Genomic DNA, 25,642 nt, shown 5'->3' on the forward strand with positions numbered 1-25,642 from the left:
ACCCCACTTGATGCCCCTGAGTTGACACAGTCTCTATTCCAGGGGTAAATGCCGGCTTTTACAGTAAACTAGTCTATTTCTAGTTCCCTGTTTTGTTTTGCCTTTTAAATAGAATGGGGTTAATTGCTGGGTGTTTCTAGGAAGAGTTCCTGAGGACAGTGCCACCCCAGTGAAAGTACAGTTGATCTGTGTTAGGCAAAATACTTGTATTTTATAAAGCACTTTGTGTTCCATGAAGACCCTGCCCTTAATGTAGGGTTTATCCACGAATCTTGAGCTTGAGGCCAACAGTGCTATAACTCCTGCTTGCATGAGGCTTTTCCAACAGGCACATCACAACCACCCCCCTGCTTGGGAGGACCTCACTCTTTAGCCCTGTGATGGAGGCCTATTTGAAACAGTAAAATCCACAACAAAAAGCACAAAAAAATGTAAGCGATGCAGCACTAAATAGACCACAATAAGAACACTTGTTTACAGTATCAGAGCACAAGCAAGGCAGAGGTCACTTCATCTGACTTCAGGTGGGGACCTCTGCACATTTGCTGCTACTTTTCATATGTCTGTAAGTGACCACCAAAGCACAGACAGCATTGATTGCGAGGTTACGAGTGACTTTGCTGGAGTAGGCACATCCGTGTATACAGAACTCACAAATAGCAAGGACTGACTGTGTTTTGAAAATGTTTACTTGTCTGCGTCCCAGGTGCTCTTTTTCTCTGTATCATATCAAGCCTCCCCTGTATTTGTGGAGGCATTGTGTACTGGCTCTGAGTGACCTTATCTAACCTTAATCACCTCCCTGACTTTTTTTAGAGATATCTGATTTACCTTTTCCATCTTGTAGATCTCTCTGTCTCTCTGTCTCTCTCTCTCTCTCTGTCTGTCTCTGTCTCTCTCTTTCTCTGTGTCTCCGTCTCAGTCTCTGTTTCCCTCCTTCTCATCCTCTCTCCCTCCTTTCCTCGATGGCTAAAGAATTGGCTTCACTTGCTAGACAAATAAGTCTTTGGTGTGAGCCATTTTTGTTTTTTTCTGAGAACCTTATGACATGCAGATTCTGTTTTTCCCCTCCTTTTAAGGATGTCTCGTATCCCATAACTTCTCTGTGTTAGGAGTCAGGCTCTTCTATGTATCAAGCAAATAATCAACCTTATGCTGGATTTTCCTCTCCCGTATCTGTGTCTCTCACTGCCTCCTGCGCTGGACACATTTTTGTGTGTATGTACAATATCCCAGAGTTTTCACATACTGCATGCTCAGTGGGATCAGCTCAGTTCCTTGTAATTTCTAATCTATTGTAGTCATGTTGTTCTGACTTTCCATTTATTTTCATAGCTGTGTGTGCTCTCTTTTTGAGAATTACTCTTTCAAGTTATTTATTTGTTTTATGTCTTATTATTTTACTCCCTAGCATAAAGCTCTCTTGGAGACTTTTCTTCCTTTAATTGGAGTGTATTTTCACCCAGATCAGAGGCTTGTCTGATTCTTTACATGTTCTTTCCTCTTCATGTATTGCTTTTCCTGTACTGTGCTTTCATTATTATCCATGCCATCTCTCTCCATCCTGTTCAGTTGAGTGGCAGCAGTGTGGTCTATGCCCAATCCCAGCAGCCACATCCTTCCCTATTGCCTCTGGCCTCTTGATTTGGACCTTCAGGTCTCAGGTCTTAAATCCAAGAGACTTCCCTAGTCCCCTGTCCTACTCCCTTATCAATAAGTAGTACTAGGGGCAAGAGACCAGGGGGCACGCATGTGAGTCTTCCTGGCCTCCCTTGTGAAGGTAGACATGCCTGTCCATCTGTCTGCCTAGATTTTCAGATGAAAAGCTGCAGGGGCCATGTATATAGTCAGCTTCACCGTCACCAAGACACAATACCTGATGCCCACAGTTTAAAGGAGGACAGGTTTAACTTGTGCATGGTGTAAGTGGATCAGTTTATGATCAGCTGGTTCCATGGGAGGAACATCATGGTTGAAAGACATAATGAGGCAAAGGTACTTAGTTCCTGATGGCCAGAAAGCAGAACAAGGGAACAGTGTCAGAGAGAAGGAGCCAGGGACCAGATATAATAGTCAAGATCACACTTCCTGAGCCACCCAGACATTCCCAGAAGTGTGCTGTACTAATACCCTTGGGGCTTCTTAATCCACCTGAGTTGACATATCAGGATTAAGGATCACAGGTGTGTGTGGGAGTGAGTCTTTCTGGAAGACAAGGGCCTCTTTTTCTTCTGAGATTGTCTTAACTGCTCAGGCAATGATTCCCCAGCCTTTGGAGCATTTCTATTCAGTGAACATCCCTGGCAGGAGGGTCTCTCCAGACAGCTGGCCCACCCATATCTCCCCAGTCCCTGCCTAGCCAAGCAAGAAGTCACAAGAGCCCCAAGAGGATGAGGGGGCACATTCCCCACCAGAATTTCCATTCTATCTGGCTATGTGTTCTCTGTACTTGTCCTGAGAGCACTTTTACAACTTCTCTGGTACTGAGCGGTGCCTATATCTTGTGCTTGGTACATTTTGTGGGGCTTCTATATTTGGGTCTCATGGTATGACCTTCTTGGTCCCGGCAGGCTGCATTTCTCAGTGACTGCCACTCAAGGGTGGAGATTCTTGAACCCCATCACTGTAAATCATCCTCATTCTGCAGGGCCAGCTGCCCCCTGGTCTCTTGCCCCTAGTACTATTATTGATTAGGGAATAGGACAGGGGACTAGGGAAGTCTTCTCTTGGATTTCAGACCTGAGACCTGAAGGTCCAAATCAAGAGGCCAGAGGCGATAGGGAAGGATGTGGCTGCTGGGATTGGGCATAGATCAGAGCAAGCGCCCCTTTGCTTTCTGCCTAGGGGCAGAGATGGCTACTCCAGCTGAGAAATGGCATGTACCCTGCACTGTGCCAATCCTAACACATCAAGACATTATGGATACGATCCTTGAAGGGAATCCAGCACTCTGTACTTGTCCTGAGAACACTTTTACAACTTTCTCAGGGGTTACCGTGTGCCGTACACCATGTTAGGTCTTAATGTTCATGGTGTGGTGTAGCCTTTGTTGCAGCCTTGAGGTATGCAGCATTTGTGAGCATCTCTGTTGAAGTACGGCAGACCTACAACAAGGACCAGCATCTTCAGTGCCCAAATGGAGCACAGCCTGTAACTGTAGCTGGATGAAGAGAAAACATTGCCCACTCATGCACCTATCATCTGTGGAGTGGTTTAAAACTAGTTTGCAATGGGCACATAGAAGATCAGACTCCAGAGCCAATGCGAGACAGAGCAAGTGGCTTGGGGACACTCGGCTTTGTGCCTAGAAACCTGCTGGATGAGGTACAGGATGCTGGCATTCACTGTGCTCTGTGCTTTCTTGGTACCCAGGCCTGACTTGCACTTGTAGATGGCACTCACCATGGGAAAGTGGCCAGCAGGCAGCCTACATAAGAAGCAGCAGGGGGTGGAAGTCAGCTGTGCTTGGGGCAAGGTATTGAGAGCCTCCGGGCCTCAAGGTCCCATTTGTCAGTTAGGGACAAATGCTACCCTGTGAAGTGACCCAACCCAGGAAGGTTGGTCATCATTACTCTAAAAATCTGAGATCCGAAATGCTGCAAAATCCTAAACTTTTTGAGTTTAACCATGACAGCGAGTGGAAAACTCACACTGTGAAACTTCATTTCATGTAAAAGTTATGAAAAATGTTGTGTAAAATTACCTTAAGGTTATGTGTGAAAAGATACATAGGAAGTAATAAAATTTGCTATTCACACTGGGGGCCCATCCCCAAGATACCTCATTAGGTACATGCAAATATTCCAGAGTCTGAAATCTGAAACACTTCTCTGCCACAAGCTTTGGGGTAAGGGACACTCCTCCCGTAGTAGGAGTACACTGAGTACCACAAATGTGTCTGTCACTGTGACCGTTCACCATGGAGCAGCCACTGTGCTGTCCCTCTTGGGAGGCACTTGTCACTTATTGTAGGAGATAAAGGCCCTTTGTCATTCACTGTCCAGATACTGGATGAGGGGACCAGAGTCTGGGAGGGTCACAGAGTTGTTGGTGCAAAGGGGTAGCACCCGTAGCTTGGGGCAGCCATGTGTTACTGTGCAGGAAGCTCAAATTTTGTGTCTCTACGTCCTTTGGACCCTTTCCAGCAGGGTCATGGGTAGGAAGGTGGCTCATTTCCGCAGCAGCATCTGGGGAACTGGCCACAGTGGCTGCTGCTCTCAGCCTTGAAGTACAGTGACACTTGGTGAAGCAGGGGCCTCCAAGAGGGTGGTCAGTCTCCACTGTCAGGAGTATAATCATTTCTGAAACCTTCTGAACACCACTTCTCTTCACTTTGTTCAAGACAAACAAAGCCCCTAGATGCTGAGACCAGAAATCCCACAGATTCGAGCTCTCTGCAACTGAGTGCACATTGTTCCGCATGCCCTCCCTTATGGGTTGAGTCCTCTGTGTCTAGCTGGAACCTGAGACAGTTCGGAAACCCTGCCTGGAGGAGCCAAGTAGAGCTGCCAGGGAGTTTGTCCTTGGGGTCCCAATGCCCACCGATTGGTGACAGTGCTGGAAGAAGCTGCCGGGCTGCCCCGCCACTGCCAGGTGTGGACCCCTTCCCTGGCGAGGTCTGGACTCTCTGCCTCTTGCTGCACGACTGCTGTCTCCAGGCTCACGCCTTTGGTGGGAGAGAAGATTTAAACCTTTGTTTAATCCAGCCTACCACCAGCCTACCACCAGCCTACCACAGAAGCCTCAGGCAGTGCCTACAAAGCTCCAGGTGCATGCAGAAGTCCGGCAGGGCCGGGTGGTGGGTTTAGAGGGTACACAGGGGCTGGCATGAGTTCTGGGCCTGCAGAGAGTCTCAGTCATTGCAAGAGTGTGCTGTGATGAAACGCTGGCACAGCCATTCAGCATGGCCTTTAAAAAAATAGTAGGTGCCAAAATCAATACCAACTAAAGCAGGTTCTTCTGTTATTGATATTTTTGGAGGACAGTGAACAGGGAAGTGGGAACAAAGCTGGCGGCGAGGCAGAGGCACAAGGAAGCTCAGCTTTAATCCACTTTGAATGGCATATTGCAGGGAGATCAAAGGAGGAAGCACTGTGGGGCTATGGTGTGCCTCTGAGACGGGCTCTCCTTGAGGGTCTCCAGCACCAGCCTTTCTGCTCTCCCCAAGTGTGGCACCAGCAACCGTGTCCTCACAAGGCCTGAGCCTCTCAACAAAAATGCCAGGGCCTGCCCACCTCCTGGCAGGTGCTTTGGGAAAATGAGGGTTTACCTTTTGCTCTAATCAGTGCTTGCATTTATTAAATAAATGCATCTACAGGTCACATAATTCATTTAACAAAAAGCTTTTCAGCTTCTAGCCTGACCCCCTCAAAGATAATTTATTGCCATTCATCCACCCAGACACACACTCTCTGTCTCTCAAATTCCTCCCCACCAAAGGAGCAACCCTAGATTTGCCAGGCCTGGAGGACTCTGCCTCTCCCTACTACTTTCTCTGTCTCCCTCTGGTACACACAGTTATGAGATGCTCCCCAACCTACCACCTGCATCCACCTGGACCTTCCCATACGCCTGACTCCAAAGTGACCTTGGCCTTCTGCTTGACGTTGAGAATCACACTGCAGCAAAATGGTGCCCCCTCCCCCTCTACTTCTCAACCCCCTCTTATTCTTTAGATCAGGCACATTCTCATCCTGTTTGCCTTTTGTGTTTGCAGTTTCCTGTGCTTTTGAGTATTACGAGGGTGCTGTCTGTCTTGGTGATGTTTGAGCCATGTGCCCATTCAGGGTCTAAGAATCAAGATCTGACTGCTGTCCCTTATTCTGCAGGACCAGGCGGTGGCTACTGTGAGGGGACAGGCAGGAAGGCTCTGTACAGATGGCTCTGTGCTTCCTCCTTCGATCTCTCTGCAGTATGCCATTCATGAGAAGCTACATTAGAGCACTGTGCTGTGTAATCTCTGATTCCGGACTCTTGGGCCCTAAGGCATAGAGAGCTATGAGTCTTTCTTCAGGGATCCTCAGAATCGGTGCCTCTAGAAAGCAGGCAGCCTGGGCAGCCCTGGAAACTGCCCTGAGCAGCAGCCTCTTCTGCTCACGAAGGTTGTCCTGCATCCTCCTATCTGATGTGTCCTTTGCAGTATCTTCATAGCATTGTGCAGGGACTGGCCAAGGAGGAGCTCAGTGTTCTCATGCTTGTCCAGCAGCTAGCACTCACAGCTTACATGCTCGTTCCTACAGGACTCCTTTTTTCTGGAAGCCCTGCCTTCCCCTCTCCATCTTTCTGCTTTCTGCCCCTCTTTTCCTGCCCAGCTTGGGGTGGCTTCCTCAGTCCTCCCTGGGCTCACATTGTTCCTAGCCCAGGGCTTCCCCATCTCCACTTCTGTCCAAATGTTACCCATACTAACCTTTCCAGTGTGACTTCTCAGAGGGCCACCCCTCATTTCCCCAGACACGTTTCTTTTAGAAAAATCCAAAGGCTCTTGACTGGTGTGGCTCCCCCTGCACCTCCACGTATGGCCCTGCTCTGACTTGTTCTCTCAGTCCGTGGCTGCTTGTGTAAAAAGCAGAACCAAAAGCAAGCTGGATGTGGTAGTACATGCCTGTCATCTGGGTTGAGGCAAGAGGATTGCAAGTCTGAGACCAGCCTGGGCAATATAACAAAATCTTATCTTAAAAGAAAATTTTTTTTAAGCTCCAGGGGTGGAGCTCAATGTGAAGGCCTTGGGTTCCTTCCAACTACTTCAAAAAATAAAACACAAATCAAAGAGGTCTGTTGAGTTATAATTTACAACCCATAGAAGTCACTTACTTTAAGCATATAATTAAATGATTTCTAGTAACTTTGCAACCATCACCATCATCCAGGTTTGGAATATTTCCACCATTTCCCAAAGACACGGAATCCTCTTTCCCACCTCCAGCCCTGTGACCATTAATCTACTTTCTATGTCTATGGATTTGCCTGTTCTAGACACTTCACAGAAACAGAACAATACAATATGTGACCTTCTGTGACCAGCTCCTTTCACTCAGCTCTTTCTCATTATGATGCCTATTAGAATTTATTCTTTTCTTTTTGTTTTCAAGTAGTATCTCACTCTGGGAAGACCCATTTCCTTAAGCTTTTCCCTGGTGATGGTTGAGTTGTTTCTCCTTTGGGCTGTGAGGACCTTCTCTGAGTCAGTTGTCAGAGCAGAATATAGGCTCACCCAAACTTCCATCTCCTCAAACACCCTAACTAACCCATGCTCAAGTCTCTTTGTTTTTGCCTCCTAAATCCCCACTGAATCTGTATCCCTCTCTCTGTCTTAATCACCACCTAACCCAACACCACCCCCAGCATCTTTCTCTTTGCCACCATAATGAATTCCAGCCAAATCTTTCACTGAAAAGTTTTCCACACATAGCCATCCTGATTGTTTTCCACAAAATCACAGTAGCTACTGCATTTTGCTCAGTCCTCCCATGGCTTCTTAGCATCTTAGGATGAAGATGAAATCTTCCACCAACCTGGGCAGCTCCTCTGCCTGACTTTGATGGTGCCTTTTCCACTCCACTACCTCTTTCTCCTCAATTTTAATTTCACAGTGGAGTGCTCAGGGGGCTGCTTAATCAGGGTCCTTTCCCTGAAGAGTCCCATGTGTGTTTTGCTGTTTCCCAGCAGCTGGGATGGCAGAATGACCACTAGATACCTGGTGAGATAATGGAGTCACTGAGGCCTTCCCTTGTTGGATGAGGAAGGACATCAGAGCTGAGCCCTGGGCGGTGGTAGGTTTGTTCAGTGACGTTTGCCCAGAAACTTCCAGGCCCAGGTGAATATGAGCTTGGTGCTTTGAGCCCACAGAGGAGCTGAGAGCTGCTGCCTGGGTTATGGTGCTTATGGCTGAGGAAAAAGGCAGGTGTGGAGGTATGCGAAGCCGCAGCCAAGATTGTGATGCTGGTGGTTGAACAAAGGTTTAGCACAAAGCACGTGACCTTGTTGCGTTCAGGAAAGGTGGGCTGGGTTTCTCTGAAGAGAGGAGAGAAAGGAGGAGGAGCAAGTAGGGGTCCAGCAGGACAGGTTCCTGATGATGCAGTTAGGGAGGTCCCAATGTGAGGCTCTTGCTGGAGAATGCTCTGGGGTACAGGATCCTTAATGAGAACTTGAGTCAACAGGTTTTAAATAGAATGTCTGCGTCTTCTCTGCACAGGACTAACATAAGCTTTCTTTTTAAAATGCCAGTCTAATTCATGTACCACATAATTTCTCCACAGAAGATGCCTAATTCAGTGCATTTTAGTAAATTCCCAAGGAATATGCCCACCACCCCTATCAATTTAGAGAGTTCTCAGTACCCCTAGAGGGAAACACTCTAAAACAATCAGTCTCCGTCTCTGTCCCCAACTGCTGGTAAGCCAGAGCCATCTTGACCATGGCTTTATCTGTTCTGAGTGTTCAGGGTAAGTGGAGCACAGGGTGTGTAGATTGAGGGGAAGAGCATACTCTTTAGAGCTCTGATTCTCCTGTTGGAGACAAGCCTGTCAATTCATGTCTGTGCCTGAGACCAGTGCTCACCCCTGACTTCTTAACTAGTGTCACAAAAGAATCTCCCCTGGCATGTATAGCTATCGTCAGTGTAGAGATGCCAACTCTTGTGTCAAAAAGTGTGTCTGTCCTGCAGAGTGCTTCTGCATTCAGATGTTCCTGCCCCAGAATGGAGACTCTTTTCTATCTGCTCACTCACTGGCAAAAAGGAAACTCACTTTGAGCTAAAACTTCATTAGAAATTACTCATATGTGACCTCCACTGAGCCAGTTTTCTGCCCTGAAAAAAAAAAGCTGTAAAATAGGATGGCGGTGTTGACCACAGCGATCACTTAGACACTTGGGAGTCGGTGCACTGTGGCCCAGAGAGACCGCCAGGAGGCTGAGGAACGCCTCAGAGCTTCAAAAGCAGTTCTGGTTTTGTTTCTCCTTTAAATTTAAAATACACAGAAGTGTCAAAAACAATATCATAAACATCAGTGTATCTGTTATACAGAATGAACATCTGTGATCTTTTGTCGCTTTTCTATAATAGGAGTAAAAATCACTGACAAAGGCAAAGCCATCCTCATTCTCATTTGCAGCCCCTCCCCTCAGATGTAAACATTGTCAGAAATTCATTGCGAATCCCTCTTACCTTTTTTATTTTTTATTAGTGCATGTTTGCAGTGGACAATTGCATTTATCATGGGAGGTTGGTACGTGGATGTAACATATCTTCATTCTTTTTCATCCTTTTCCCCTCCCACCCCTCCCTATTCCCTCCAACTCTTTTTTTTTTGTACCGGGAATCAAACTCAGGACCTTGCGCTTGCCAGGCAGGCACTTGTGCTGCTGAACTATATCCCCGGCCCATCCCTCCAACTCATGTTCCTCTTCCCATTCACAAAAGCTCTATTTTCATTTTTTCTTCAATTCTCTTTTTTAGTCCTCTTTCCTTTCTCTCCCCACTTCCATCTCTTGTTCGCTTCCTATTTGAAAAAGGTCTCCTTATTTTCTATTATCTATCTTTTATTTTGCTTTCTACATTCGGGTTGCTCATATAAGAGAAACTGTGTAATATTTAAACTTATATGTCAGATTTGTTTCACTCAATATTATGGTCTTGAGGTACTTATCTTTTTTATATATATATATATAGTTACTATGTTACATTGTAGTGTTGGATTTTTAAAAACACCATACTACGCATGGCATTTATAATTTGACCTTTTTCACTTGGTATCATACTTTTGAGATTTGGCTTTATTGATACTATCCACTCATCATTCATCCATCTATCATTCACCTACCCACCAATCCATCTCTCATTCACTTACCTTTACACCCATCCAGCTGTCCATCCATCTACCTATCCACCTACCCATCCATCCATCCATCCATCTCTCCATTTCTCCATCCATCCTCCATGTATCCACCCATCCATCAAACTGTCCATCTCTCCATCTATTCATCCATCCACTCATCTACTCATCCACTCAAATAGCCATCTAAACATTCAGCCCTCTGTACATTCTCTATTTTGCCTTACTGAAATACATGGTTAGGATCTTTGGCATTTACTTTGAGTAACCCATCCCTGTCCTTTGTCGTATGCACTTGATCACCTTTGGGAGGGAGGAGAAGCAGGAAAGCTGTGTGTTCTTTGTGGTTTTGTTAATTGGTTGCTAAAGCCAAAGAGAGCACCCTTCTCACTCGTACTCTTCCATGTCTATCTTCTCTGTAATACCTCCATGATAATCCTGCTGCAGTTGGGTGGGTTACACTACAGCATGAGTTAGGAAATTGATGAGTCATAAACTGTTTTAAACAGTTGTTCTTTCTTTTGAGCAGTTTATTTCCCTTTTACATTATCTATTGTGCCTTTGGATCTTATTTACTCTTTCAGGTTCTTACACTAGGGAGACAATACAGTGTTTACACATGTGAGTCTGATTTATTTCACATATGAATATGGTTTCTAGTTGCATCCATTTACCTATAAAAGCCTCAAGTTTATCTTTCTTTATAGCTGAGTAGTACTCCATTGTATTAAAATACCACATCTTTTTTATCCATTCCTCAGTTGAGGGACATTTGGGTTGTTTCCAAGATTTAGATATTACAAATTGTGCTGCTATAAACATGGGTGCACATATATCACTGTGATATGATGTTTTCATTTCTTCTGGGAAAATACACAGAAGGGGAATAGCTGGATCAAATGGGACCTCTAATCCTAGTTTTTTAAGGAAACTCCACACTGATTTCCACAGTGGATTTTCCAGTCTATATTCCTACTAACAGTGGAGAAGGGTTCTTTTCTCCCCCACAGCCTCACCAACAACTACTTTCAAGATAATAATATACAATATAATAGCCATTGTTAATTTCCTATCATCTTTTTTAAAAATTCCATATCGTTTTTATTGAGTGTTTTCCTCTCTTTAAAATAAAAATAAATAAAGCACACTGAAAATTGAAGTTTTAAAAAAATAAAAAATAAAACTAAATTGTTTAAAACATAGGGAAGGGTCTCAGGCCCTGTGCAAGGCAAGTCAAGTCTCGATCCTGCTGGTTATTACTTCTCACACATGGCATGCTTGCAGAAGGGAGAGAGACTCTGCTTATATATGAGCCATTTTGAATAAAAGCAAAACACAAGTTAACTAGAATGAGTTGATTTTGTGTTGTACAGATTCTATGCCATACCTTCCTCTGCTAGGTGTTAGGCTGAAGTTTTAGAAGTGAGAGAGGGCCCAGCTAACGGGGTCTCCCGAGCCTACACATTACTATCCAGACTGGTATGCTCTTCAAGGGAAGCTCACAGTTAACCCCCTTAAGTCTCTTTGAGAAAATACTGTCTGGGAAAACTGGCTTTGGCCTGGAGTAACTACACATTTTATATAAAAGCATTGTAAGGAGAATGCTGTGGTTCAGAGGTCATGCTAGTGGAGAGCAGGTCACCCCTCCTCTGCCGGTATGCAGGCTGGTGAGAATCACCCAGAAGGTGGCCATACCAGGCCCTGAAGCATCAATCTTTAATTCTCCATGTTAAATCCAAGGGCAAGGCTTTTCTCAGCACCTTTGCTCTATGATTGGATTTTCATGATCCTCCAGCCTGTTTCTGATTCTACTTCCTTCCAGCACTGGCCTTTTCCCCTGTATCTCCCCTTCTGGGTAGACACAGCCCGCTCCTTCTGCCACTCCTGAGCAGGTGCTGCCCTCTGAGTACAGCAGGCTCACTGCCCCACATCAGCTGCTTTGCTATCCTTCCTGCTGGGTCTTTCTTCCTTACTTGTGGCTCCAGCCGTTTGTTGGTGGGGACAAGGTGAAGGGTATTGGCTTGGTGCCTAGGATCCCCTTAGTTCTGGCATTGCCCATCCTGCAGCTGCATGGCCTGAGAACCTGGAAAGTTTGGAGTGCTCTTCCTTGGGCAGGCGGTATACATCCTTACTTCTGGAACACATGGGACATGATGCATCTAACACTGTTACTGAGCTGGCCATGAGTATGCAGTAAGTGCTTTGTATTTGTAGTCAGGACCATTTAATTGTTTTTCCCTTATTGCCTTATTATTCCACTCCCTTGATTGCTTCTAAACTCACTTCTCTGGCCAGTGTCTAACCCTCTGCTTTGTGAAGGCCCCACCTAAGATTATGGCTGTCTAAAGCGGAAATTAACTTATCTCCAAGAAGCGCACGAACAACTTGTGGATCTCACCTGATGATTGCAGAGACAGCTGCACGGCTCCTTCACAATAGTCAAGAGAAACAGCCTGCCTGCCATATCTCCCTGGCATCAAATGGCCACTATTAAGCTTTTATTGCTTGAAATGTGCTTCTAATTGGAGAAGTGAACCCACAGCCATGTTATTCCTTATTAGTGTCTAGACACACAGAAGCATGAGTTGGCGCTTGGTCTTCAGCCTCCCCCTAGCCAGGCTGCCTTCTGGGTCAAGGTCACTCACTGTTTGCTCTTCCACTTAAAGCCCTTGTTTTAATCTTTAGCTGTTGCCCAGGCCAGCATTTGGCATTTGCTCCCATAAGCACCAGTCTAATGGGGCTTTGTCCACAGCCAGAAGTATCACTTCATTTGCACGGTTGCATTTGGAAACAACTCGACTATAGCTTGGGTTTAGCACCTTCGTGCTGGCTAGTTTTCAAGAGTGTGCAGATACGCAGAGTCCAGATGCACAGCTATGAAAGGTCTGAATCCTCCTAAATATATCTTGCTGTGATTTCTGCCATGTTTGTGTTCATTGTGGGTCCTCAAAAAACACATCAGGGAGAAATCGGTGATGCCATAAACCAATGGGCAGAGCAAGTTTGATGTGTGAAATGCACTGCTTTGTAACGAATGGCACGCGCAGGTACATGTCTTTGTTTCAGAAGGTCTCAGTTCTTGCTGAGTGCTGCTGAGAAGCCTCTGCAGAGCTGGGGGCTGCGTGTGCACTGGGCTCCCCATCTGAAACTCTGGATCCCAGGTAGTGTCATGTCAGGTATTCCGTTGGAGCTGCTACCCCAAATGCTGTAGTGTATCTCTCTTTCATCTTTATAGTTTCTGCTGGGTTCCTTGGGCAGAAGTCAGGAGTGGGTGGATTTAGATCTACCTGAGGAACATGAAGTTACACAAGCAGTGCAGGGAGGGTCCCCGAGAGCACACATGTAATTCTAGCCTTGTGTTGTTGATCATCCTCCACAGATCCCCCATTGTAATAAGGTGTGTTTTATGCAGTATAATACCTGTTGTTCTTTCAGCTCTGTCTAGACACTCCGTCACTGTCACAGCTGTCTCAGGAAATAACCGCAGTCCTCGTCACTGTGGTACAGGCCCTAAACAGTCCTGGAAGGTAGTTCAGTCTCTGACATGAAATTTCTTGCCGTGTTGCTCCAAACTAAAATAGCCTTGTTCAAGAAGCTGCCACCTCCTTGATAGGCCAGGCATTCTTTGGTATTAGTGTCTAGGTGACCCCAAAGTGGTGAGTTTTGTGACTCACCATCATTTGTGTGAAATAGCCGTCAACAGCGATGTGTTGCATCATGGCCACATGACACTTGGAGTGCTGGAGGGACCTGCCCATGCTCAGATGGTGTTATGGGTAAGCGTATCCCTCCCTTACATTCATACACTGAACTCCTAATTCCAGAACCTTGGCATGTGAGTGCTTTCAGAGAGGAGGTTTTTTAAGAGGTAGTTCAAGTAAAATGAGATCATTAAGTCAACTCTGATCCAGTCTGATTGGGGTTCTGAGGAAATCAGGATGCAGACACATAGGGAGGACAGTCTGAGGCATGGGGAGGAGACATCGTCTGCTGTCCTAGTCATTTTCTTGTCACTGGGACAAAATACCTGGCACCCACAACGTAAAGGAGAAGTTCATTCTGGCTCATGGTTTTAAAAAGATTCAGTCTATAGTTGGCTGGCTCCAAGGCAGAAAGGGCGTGGTGGAAGGGTCTGGTGGAAGACGACAGCTCACATCATGGCAGCCAGAAAGCAGAGAGAAAAGGAAGGAGCTAGGGAGGGAGATGTGTCCTTCCAGGTCATGCCTTACAGTGACCACCTCCAACCAGGTCCTGCCTCCTGACAGCACGTGAGCCAAAGGATTCCCATAATCCAGTCTCCTTCTGAAAGCCCAGCCTCTGAAAACATGGTACTTTGGGAGAACATTCTAGACCAAAACAATTTGCAAACTAGGGACAGAGGCCTCAGGAGGGACCAGCCCTGCCAATGCCTTGATCTTGGACTTCCAGTCCCCAGAATGTGAGACAGTGACTGTCTGCTGTTTGGCCGTCTGCCCTGTGATGTTTTGTTATGACAGCATGTACAAACTTATGTAAACTAAGAGGTCTGTGGGAGTCACAGGCCAGGTGCTTTTCCGTAGGATTTCTCAAAGATTAGTGCCCTATCACTCCTTCGCCTTACAAAGTAATGCCATACTTTGGCCTGTGACCCAGGATAGTGCTTTGTCGTGGCGACCTGGCACAGTCCTGCTCTCAGCCCATGTGGCAGACCCAAGCAAGCAGCTACTTCTGTCTCCAGTGCCAGCAGCCTTCCCCACTGTCTGGGTATTTCCATTTTCTAGCTCATATCTTGCGGCAGACTTACAAATGCATGTTGACCAAATATGAGAGCGAGTTTCTCTTACTGTTTCCATTTTCAGTTTGAGCTTGGCCATGTTCTTTACAGATGCAGGGGCTAGGGTTTCACTGTTTAGCAACACGGCCAGCCCTAGCTTGGTTTCTTACAGCTGTGAACCCTGATGGTAATGTCTCTACTCTTGGGAGTTTTGCTATAACTGAACAAGATAATGTGTTCATGATACATCTGGTCTTCTGTAAATGGTAACTCCCTCCATCCCACTGTTATAAAATCCAGACCTTTCTTTAACCCTGGATCATACCCCCAGGAGTGTTCCATTTGGAGAATGTTTTATTCAGTGCAGTTCAATTCTAGCTGCATTTACAAGCCTTGGGAGCGGTACTAGAAAAAAAGGGGTGCATCAGTCACCCTTGTCCCTGGGTGCCCCAGGCTGGAGTAGCAGGGAACTCAAGCCAGCTGAATGTTGTGGTGGTCAGACGAAGAGGGAAGGGAGAAGAGGATGTGTCTTGGCAGAAGATACTTGTGACCCAGTGAGAAAGTTCAGTGGTCCATTGGGCAGAGGTGGGGACTCATGATCTGCTCTTGAGGCCATAGGTTAAACTAGACTGAGAGGAAGCAGAGGACAGGGTGGGATAGGAGCATCTCTTGGTCTCAGTAGCCAGTGCTGGACCTGTTATGGATACTGGGGGTGAGGTCTGAGGATGGCAGGGACAGCAGAAAGCCAGGAAAGGTGTGGGAAAGGTTCTGTCTTGGGATAGGATCATGTGTTGGACTTAGTGTCACCAGCAGATGGTTGATTCTGTAGCTACTCATTGGTAACTATTCCTTTGGCAGTTCCCCCAAGATGATCTCTTCTAACTATGGAGGTTTAAGGGCAGCATGAACCTTTGACTGGAGCTACCTGGTTAGAGGCACACCTGCCCGCTGCATTTAGGAACTTATTCCAAGGTTTATTTTGATCCTGTGAATTTTTGCTGAGGTGAAAGTCTTTGTTCCAAGTGTTACTTGTACTCCTGAGTTTTCTTCTGTCCTTGTGCCTCAGGGTCCAGTGCTTAGCTGAGGCACACCCTGTTGTAGGACTGTCTTCTGTGTTTGCAGGAGAGGCACCAATGGGGCAATCATCTGCAGTACTGTGCCTGGTGTCTTGTCCCACCACCAGTGTGCCTGGTCTTCTGTTATTTCATTTTTGTTTTTAAATGCTACTGATGCTTTGGAGACTAGACTTTACTACTTTAGAAAAAATTAAGCACTCAAACTTTGTCTGTTGTTATGGGGATCAATCTATGTCCCCTGGAAGTGTAAAAGCTCAACATCAGGGCAAATTTACTAGTAAAGGGAAATATGAACAAGGGCAGTATTTCTCCAACCTGAACATAAATATCCTCCTCAGTGACTTTCCTTTCTCAGTGACTGTCACAGTGTTTTGCCTGCCCTGAGGTTGACCATGTGTGACTAGAGATGAATATAACACATTGGTTAGTGATGTCTGAGGATCTGGGCAGATCAGACTTAGATTTCAATTGGACCTCCTCTACCTTCTAGGGCTCTGAGGCTCAGCCTCCTCATCTGGAAAAAGGGAATTAATAATAATACTATACCAACAATAATATGGTTTGTGGTTAGGTTGAAGGTTAATAAGTTGGTACAATTTCTGATTTGTTAGGGTTCATTGTTAACCATGGCTCTGTCATGGTGTCACCACCATCACTGCTGTTGTTATCATTCTTTTCACCATCGTATCACCATCATCATCACCACCACTGTTACCATCACCATGATCACAGTCATCACTACCATCATCACCATGATCGCTGTCATCACTACCATCACCATCATCAGAATCACTTTCATCTCTATTATCATTGCCCACTAGAACCTGAGGCGCCCCCCCATGGAGTGAGATCCCATGTTGGGCATCTTCTGGTCCTCTGCCCATTCTTAGTGGAGTCAATCAAGGATCCACATGGAGAAGACCAGCAAAGGCTTGATGAGGACAGAGGGGTTTTCCTCAAGTGACCCCTTGACTGGCAGGGGGCTGGGATTCCTGACACCTGGTTGGCCTCTGCTGTCTCTGCAAGCCTCCCAGCAGGTCACCCTCCCTTTGAGGACATTTCTAACACATTGTAAAGGAACAGCTGTCTCAGAGCTGCAGGGGATGGGAAGAGACACAGGAGTGTTCCTTCACTGAGCATCTTGTTGAGAACAGTAGGATGAGGAAACCTGTCAGTCATGTCTATTCTACATTTGCCTCCCCACCTTTCCTTACGTGGGTCTCCCCGCTGGAATTCCCACCCCAACTCACATGGTCCTTGTGTCCCTGGACAGATGTCTGGTGAGCATGCCCTGCCAAGTGCAGCACCTGCTCCCTCCTCTAGTTGCCAGGAGAGTCTGTCTCAGCATTGATGTTTGCATTTGCCATGCTATGACACAGTTGTGGCTTTCACCGCTATAAGTAGCAGTCTAGGACTGGTTTGCTCATTATCAGTTCTCTGGCTCCTGGCACTCTTCATTCATTCATTCATTCATTCATTCATTCATTCATTCTAGAGCTGTGTCAGAACTGTGCTTGGAGTTGGGATTTGCCTGATCAGGGTGCCGGGTAAGTGGGCAGAGTCAGGGATGGGTGAATAAGAGGTGACACAGGGTGTCATAGCTTGTGTCCAGATGTCCCCCCAAAGCCTGATGCAATCATAGGTTGGGCTTTTTCAGAGGTGGCTGAATCTAGAGCGTGTGATTGATTCATGGTATAGTGCAAAGATTAAGGGTACTAAGATTAAGAGTGAGTGGTTACTAAATGAGTCCACTGATTGGCTTGGCCCTGCCCTAATCCCAGTACCCTGGATACAATACAAGGGGCAGAAAGAGGTTTGTTGTTGCTCTTGTTGCCTTACTACCTTCTACCTGCCATGAACTGTTCTCCCCTGAGAAGTCACCCTGCTTTGGAGCCAGCCCATTATGGACTGAAACCTCTATAAACTGTGAGCTAAATAAGCCTTTGCCCCTTTAACTTTGGGTGTTAGGTATTTTGTCTCAGCAATGAGAAAAGTAACTAAGACACAAGGTCTGTGCAGAGTGGCCCTGAACAGGCCTCTTTCTGGACTTTCTCTACTCCTAGTATGCACAGGTGCCAATGCCCATCACATAAGGAGGGAGGGACCTCTAGGCACTGGGCTCTCAGCCAGTCCTGTCTCAGGGACAAACTGCTGCAGCTTCCTGCCGCTGTGATCAGCAGCAGGTGCTTTACCTTTTGATTAGTTCCTGCATGCCATAATCAAGTGCTCAGTGGCTTAACCAGGAGACATATTTAGTCTTATACTTCAGGGGCTGGAAGTCCAAGATCAAGGTTTATTCTTTGGATACTAGGAGGGAAGGTCTGTTCCAGGACTCTCTCCAGCTTCTGGAAGTTGCTGGCCATCTTGTGTTTCCTGGCTTATAATAGGAGCATCGCCTGACTCTGCCTGCATTTTTCCTTGGTCACCTCCCTGTGCACTGCTGCTGTGTCCGCATTTCCACTCGCATGAGAACTTGGTCTTTGCATTAGGCCTACCCAGCTTTAGTCAATCTCATTTTAAAGATCCCATCTGTAAAGATCCCATCTTCTACTAGATTTCACTTTTGGGGTGAAAGGTTGGGAGGATACCAGCTTCCCGGGTTACAGTTCATCCCTCAACACTAAGCCTTGCAGCAGCCCTGAAAGGTAAGTCAAGGCCATGATTCTCACTGAAGAAGCAGAGGGCCTGGTGGGCTGGCAGGTTTGCCCAGGAGCACAAGGTCGTTGTGCAGGGCTGGGATGCAGAGGCAGGCCATTCTGACCCCTGAGCTGCTTCTCTCCCAGAGGTTTCTCCACAGAGGTGCTCTTGGTGCTTTTCCAAACAGGGTGCTCCTTTGCTGTGCAGGGATGGTTCTTGGGTACACTTGACACCCCCAGCCCTGCCCACTTAGTGACTGTGGACACTAGTCTTGGTGTCACTACAGTGACACGTGAATCCCCTGGGAGGTAGCTCACCCCCCCCCATGCTTCTCTAGCACTTGCCAGCTGCCAGGAGGGGCCTCAGCTTTCTGTAGATGTTAGTATCTAAAGGAACCTGAGCCAAGGTATCCTTGTCACTGGAACCTGAGGCCAAAAATGATTCCTGAACCAGAAGTGGGTGGGCTCTGGGTGACCCCACCTGACTGTATCTGATGTCACACCCTTGCTATGCTGGGATTCCCAAAGAGTTCTCACCCAGTGAGGATGGGACAAGACTTGTGACAAAAGTCTCCTACTAGAAGGAGCAGCTAGCCCTACTGGCCTTTAGCTGGTGAGCTTGGGGGGTTACATGCTGTTCAGCCTATGCCACTGGGGAAGGTCAGGTGGCTCATTCACTCGTAGGGTGCCATATTCTCTGGGAGCCAAACAAGCTGGCGCAGGAGCTGCTGTCCTGATTGACAGCAGGTAACTTGACCCATCATGGGAACCTGCCCCCACAGCTGCCTCTGCATCTTGTCCCTGAGACACCACCAAGCAATGCCCAGTGGAGAACTGCTCCAGCCTTGGGTTTGGACAAACCTTGTGTTTTCCTAGATGGCTTTATAGTGAGAAAGCAAAATCCTTTGTCCCTCCTGCTGGCTGTATAGTAAAGCATGATTTTAACTCAACAAAACTCAGCAGTCTTGGATAGACATGGGCCCAGCCTGCCTTGTGCCTCTCCTGGCCCACTGTGAGTTCCTGGAAGGTACCTGCTGTCATCACTCAGTTCTCAGTGAGCTGTTGTGTTCTGAAATGTGTCTGATTGGTTTAGAAGCCTGACCAGCACTGTAGCTTTTTCAAAAATTAGTTACTCTCGCATACCCCATTTGCATTTCCAACACATGATTTCTCATAGTCATCTTCCTTCTCCCTTTGTGAAGGTAGGGTCTGCATTTTTAAGGCTTTCCTGCTCAGAGTCAGGAGGGATGTAGACCCTTGCACTGCAAGTCCTCCCATTGGTGAGGCTGGAAGATAAAGTGTCCACTGGTGTCTGAAGTGTCAGGGAGCAATCCATGGGGAAATGAGGTCACATTGTACTATATAGTTTGCCTCCATACCTGTGGCTTCCATGTATGGATTAAAACAACCTAAAATTGAAAATATTCAGAAAAAGAAATTCATCTGTGCTTAAAATGTACAGACCTTTTTCTTTCCGTATCATCATCCCCTAAGCAATATAATACAACAAGTTTTTACAGGGCATTTACATATTACAAGTAATCTAGAGATAATTTAAAGTATATGGGAGGAATGTGTAGCTTATATGCAAATTTTATGGCTCCATTTTATATAGGAGATGAGAACATCCTCAGAATTTGTTATCTGAGTGCGTCCTGGTACCAAGGGAAGATTGTACCTGAATTGTGATTCTCAGTGTGTACTCAGGACCCAGCAGCCATAGCTTGAAAGTTGTAAATAACACAGGTCCTGTGAGATGGGGCCCCCCAGCTGCTGATTCGGGCACTGTTGAGTAGGCAGGGAATGGAGAGTGTGTTTCTGTAAGTGCTAAAGCATTAGAAGTGCCGTACAATGGCAGTCCTGCCCCAGGCTGTAGGTGGTTATTCACAAGCAGAAAATATCTGCAGGTTGCGGGTAGTATTGAGTCCAGGGTGAGATTGGGGAGCAGAGACTAACATTTCAGCCTTGGCTTTCTGCTCATATTTACTGAATGTCTTTGTCCAAGCAACAGACTTTGTTTTGCAGCTGTCAAAGCCTGGGGGGTCCCAAGGTCAGCTCAGAATACCTAGTGGGAAGGAGTGGGAGCAGCTTAGACTCTGACCTGTGCTTAGTGGGTTCTGGTGTCCTCCTGCTTCCCTGATCAGGTGTTTCTTCCTTCCCTGCAGAAGTGCATCCGCTTTAACCCAGACGCCACAGTGTGGGTGGCGAAGCAGCGGATCCTGTGCACACTCAATCAGGGTCTGAAGGATGTTCTGAACTACGGGCTCTTCCAGCCAGCCAGCAACGGGCGCGATGGCAAATTCCTGGACGAGGAGCGGCTGCTGCGCGAGTACCCCCAGCCCGCGGGGCCGGCTGTGCCATCCCTGGAGGTACCAGCAGCTGGGCAGGTGGTGGAGGGAGACTCCTTGACCAGACTCTTGATTTGCCTCGGATCAGGAATTATACCCCAAAATAAAAATATTACTTGGGGGTTATGAGGCCTAATTTTGCTCTGAATTGTGCACTGCTGTGTAATTTTTATATATTTGTTTTCTTGCTGTAGATTTTAACAAATCTGTTAGGAAGAAGTCTTGGTAGGAATGAGCAAAGGGTCCCATTGAAGCTCATGTCACTAGGACTCATGAGTTGCCTTGCCTCGTGCCAGCCAGAGGGCTTTGGGTTTCTCTTTCCCCTTTCTGACACCAAACGTGTGGCACCCCACTGGTCCCTCTATAGGTGATCATCACAAGTCCTGGCTCTACAGGTTACCCATGCTTCTCTCAGACTCAGTCCTAAATTGGGGTCCTGTAAGCCCCTCTTCAGGTGTGATAACATGCTAGTGTGTGTGACAGAGCTCACTATTTATCAGGCAGGATGTAGATGGAGAGGTGCCCAGGAAAAGCCTAGAAGGATCCCCAGCTCAGCGCTTCTGCCCCTGGGAAGCTTAGGTGCCCCTCCCTCCTGGCATGGAGATGTTTTTGCCAACTTGGGAGCTCTTCAACCTCATTTTTCAGGGACTTTCCTCGTAGGTATGATTAATGAAATCATTGGCTGTTGGTGATCAATGCCGTCACCCACCATCCTGGTCAAGGATGAAGCTGAAAGTCCAGTTCTGCAGTCACAGCCTTCTGGCCACCAACCCTGTCCTGAAGCTGACTCAGGCATCATCTCATTAGCGCACCAAAGACACCCTCATCAATCGGAGGTTCCTAGGCTTTGGGGCTCTGTGCCAGGATCTGGGAACAAAGACCTAACACGTTTTCTATGTCACTGTCCCCAGGCCAGCCTCTCTGGCACTGGAAGAAGGAGACAGTGGCCACCCAGCTGTAGTCAGAAGGACAACCTCCCACTAGCAGCTGGCCCATGAGTGACCAGGGCTTGTGAACTGCCACACCTCCCCCTTCCCAGTGTCTCCCAGTCAGGCTCATGTAGTGGCCCACATGTAACTCCACAGACAGCACAACCCCATCCTGCTTTCTGCCCCTCGCTTGATGTACTGGGGTTTATACGTAGTGTTTCCAACAGTTTAGGCATGGTGGATTAGCTGTGAAACTAGCTGTCAGTGTGGCTGTCTGTGCGGTCGTGTGGAGCCATGGAACTATTCTTGAACAAGTGTACGTTTCTCAGGGAGAGGCAGCCAGCATGGAATTGTAGCTGGTGCCAAGTGGTCTAAGTGGTTCTGGCAATCTCTGCAGAGTGCTCTGAGGTCTGAGATGACACCAAGGTGACATTCAGTGGATATTCCAAGGTTCCTTTGGGGTTCTAAGGCTAAGGTCACTTGAATCCAGTAAATGTGGAACATGTGTCAGAGGGGTGGAGGCTCAAGGGAAGGTAAAGGTGGAAGCCTTTTGGAAGCTGAGTGGTTTTGGGCGTATCATCAGTTGTTCTGATCTCAGTTTGCCTATCCATAAAATGGGTATCCATTAGAAACATCTCTCATTGACAACCCACTGTTTACCAGACAATTTGCAATTATCCAGCCTGCCCGGAAAGTCAAAGTTCTAGCCTCATGGAAGAGGTACAGGGCTAGGAATGGTGAACAGGCACTGTTCACTCCAGCTCAGGTGCTCAGGCCAGGGGCTGATAGTTTCTATGATGACAATAAAACTAGGAGTCTGGGAGCCTACTCTTGATATGGTCCTGGGCTCATGAGCAGGGTGACTTTGAGCTGGGCCTCTCTCAGCTTCAGACTCCTGGCTGTAAAACCAGGGCCATTAGCAGTGACTGCCTAAAGGGGTCATGTGTCCATGGAGCAGTGTCCTAGGTGAGCCTGGCTGCCTGAGGGAGGCTCCAGGTGGGTGCTGTGGCTGCTGCCCTAACTGGCTCTCATTGTGAAATTGTACTTAATACTTAGGTTTATTCTCCCTGGGCACCATACCAGCAGAGCTGAGACAGGGACAGGCTTGGTCCAGCTCCTTGCTGGAAACACGGAGGGAAAAGGATCTGTGCTCTGAGCTGTGTCCCTCTGAAGCACAGGGTGTGAGCGTCTGTGGACCTAGGAGCTATCCTGCCCTCTTGCTGAGGCATGTAACCAGCTCCACTATATTGTTTTGTAGCTAGAAGACTTGCTCTCCGCTTTCCTGTTAGCTGTGGGACAGTGAGCCTCTGTTCACCCTGTGTCCTTCTCAGTGGCTTCAGAAATGTGGGCCAGAGGCGTGTCTAATGAAGACCCAAATGAGGGGAATGTTGTTTAGTGGTTCCAGGACATGGGACTCCTGTGACATGGCTGCCCTGATGGAATCTAGAGGAAGGGCTGGGAACCCTGTAAGGGTCTGGAGCCCCCCAACTCCATTTTGGGAGCTCCACAGGTGTGCTCAGGTCCGGCCCCTTTCTCCAGCAGCTCTGGGCAGCCTGGGCTATGGGGAGCTTTCTCATTCCACTGCTGGCTTATTTTGCCATTTAAGAAGTGAGCTGTAGTCTGTGGTGAACAAGCATTTTTGTCTGTTGGGTTGCTGCTTTTGTGGAATGGGGGGTGGTGCCATGTGGGCTCAGACTCCACTCAGGACTGGCTTGCCACTCACTGGCTTGCACCTTCCTCTGTCCTATGCGCATCTCTGCTCACCCTGAGCCTGTGAGCTCCTTGGGTGTGACAGTCTCCAGGGAAATGGGGAAGGAGGGATGAAGTAGTCTGTGTGTGCTGCCGGCTCTGTGCTGAGAGGCCCACATTCCCCCCTTGGGCCACCCTGGGAGGTGGTGTTGGTGTCCCCTTAGAACAGATAAGGAAACTGAGGCAGAGATGAGAGTGTCTAGCCCAAAGTTATTGAGTGGATAGGGCAGCACAGGGCTGGACCAGATTTTCTACACCGAGCTCAGTGGCCCCCACGTTCTCAGCATCCTGCCCAAACTTCTGCAGTGTCCCCAGCACCCTCAGCTGCAGAAGGACCCCGGGTGGCCCGGACAGGGAGGCGCCCAGGGGCCACAGTATTGGAGGGTTGTGAAGCAGACAGTGACAAATCGCCTTCCTAGGTGCTGCGACCACATCCGAGTAAGCAGGCCCTTCGACTCTAGCATGATTTCCAGTTCAGAGGAGGTGCTGCTGTTTTGAGGGAATGAGGAGGGGCCCCAAAGTCCTAGGCAGAGGGCTGTGTGGGGGCACCAGGAGCGGGCTGCTCATGCAGGTTCCGACAAAGGCAGAAGGCATGAAAGCCACAGTGTCTGGGGCTGTGTGCTCACCTGCTGAGCGTGCTGCATGTAGGGAAGGTGGGCTCCCACCGCAGGGACTGACTTGCCACATTAGCTGAGAGAGCCGCTTTCCAGGATGCCGCGTGCTCTGCAGTACAACACGAGTCATTTATCTAACACTCGGGTTTGCCACCGAGATCCCTTCTTTGGAAAAGCAGCCCAGGGGAAGACCACGTGAGGTGCTTACCTGTTTGTCTTTGCTTTTCTATTTCTGTGCCAGTTTCGGTATAAGAAGCGGGTGTACAAACAGTCCAACCTGGATGAGAAGCAGCTGGCCAAGCTCCACACAAAGGTATGCAGGGAATAGCCACGATCACATTCTTGCCAATTTTTTTTTTCCCCCTGTGGTAGTATCTTTGGAGTCTCTTCGTCCTGGAGCACCTACTGCGTACCTAGGTCTGTGTGGGGCAGGTTGAGTGGACGGATGGATGGGCCTCATGATGCATCCGGGCTACCAGAGAACCAGCCATCCAGGAGGCAGCAAAGCCACTTGGGACTGGGGCAAGGGTTGCTAATCCTCCTGGGTGCTCCAGGGAGGTTCAGAAACGGTGTCTGAAGGTGAGCTTTGGACACATGGAGTGATGGAGGGGAAGGGGCATATGTGAGCACAAGGATACTAGGATAGATTTCCATGATTGTCACATCAGAACAAACCTTATGAAGGTGTGTTAGTGTGAACGACACTAGGGGAAATGTATAGGTGAGTAGTGGGTGGAAGGTGCTGTGTTGCTGTGGGAGCTCAGTCCCCAGCTGAACGGACTATGACCTTTGTGCCCAGTGTGCCACCCAGCTGGGCAGGTAGGGTGCTGGTGTCAGGGATAGCCTACTCCAGAGAGGCTTCCCCTCATACTGGGATTTGAACCCAAGCCATTCACACTGAGCTACATTCTCAGGTTTTTTTTTTTTTAAATTTTATTTTGAGATAGGTTCTTACTGTATCGCTAAGCTGCCCAGGCTAGGCTCAAACCTGTGATCCTCCTGCCTCAGCTTCCTAGAGTTCTGGGAAGCCAGGTGTGTACCACCGCACCCAGGTCAGGACACAAGGATTTTTACTGTGTTCAGTGGAGTCTAATATGTTATTTTTTGCTTTTGTGCTTAATTTGCAACCGCCTTTCTACCCCCTGTCTAGTGCTCATGCTCCTTGGTGCCCTGGTGACCTCTTCCCGGCACAAGATGCTCCAGGCTCTTCTGTCCCCTGCCTCATCCCTGGAATCCTACTATCTCAGTGCTTCGGAGATTTTTTAAATTGCCCTTTGATGCATAGATAAAACTGTGTTTGTGAATTTAAAGAACATCATTAAATCAGCACGAAGGTTTTAAGTGGCACCCTGGGTTTCCTGTGTTTGGGGGCATTTGTTCTGGTCCTAAACTGTGCAGAAGACATTGAGATAGAAATACAGCAGGAGGCAGGGGGTCTCTGTTGGGAGCCACTGTTGTTCCCATCTGTGTTTTCGGAGAGGTACAGAGAAGGGCATGGACTGAGCCTGTGAGAAGTACTGGACTCACCAGAGGGTCGTGGCATCTTGCGGTCAGGATCCAGCAGCACAGGGCCTGCTCACTAGCAGGAACCAGCCCCCTCCTAACTGATGCGGCAGGCGGCACTTAGGGAAGGTTCTCCCTGCCAAAGTCAAGCAACTGACCAGGGAGATCGCATGTGGCAGGAATGTGCCTTCATCCTGAGCCCAG

At 47.8% G+C, this 25,642-nt stretch overlaps 1 protein-coding gene across 3 annotated transcripts in view; it reads left to right on the forward strand.

Moving 5' to 3' along the window:
• Positions 1-25,642, forward strand: part of Shank2 (SH3 and multiple ankyrin repeat domains 2) — a 522,268-nt gene that overhangs the window by 81,676 nt on the left and 414,950 nt on the right. For all 3 annotated transcript variants that reach the window (XM_013514155.1, XM_013514157.1, XM_013514156.1), the window contains 2 exons: positions 20,461-20,664; positions 24,177-24,248. In XM_013514155.1, the coding sequence (XP_013369609.1) occupies positions 20,461-20,664; positions 24,177-24,248 (276 nt within the window). The remainder of the gene's footprint in view (positions 1-20,460; positions 20,665-24,176; positions 24,249-25,642) is intronic.

The sequence above is a fragment of the Chinchilla lanigera genome, unplaced genomic scaffold, assembly GCF_000276665.1.
Source record: "Chinchilla lanigera isolate Chin_1 unplaced genomic scaffold, ChiLan1.0 scaffold00021, whole genome shotgun sequence".
In the NCBI taxonomy this organism is placed as follows: Eukaryota; Metazoa; Chordata; class Mammalia; order Rodentia; family Chinchillidae; genus Chinchilla; species Chinchilla lanigera.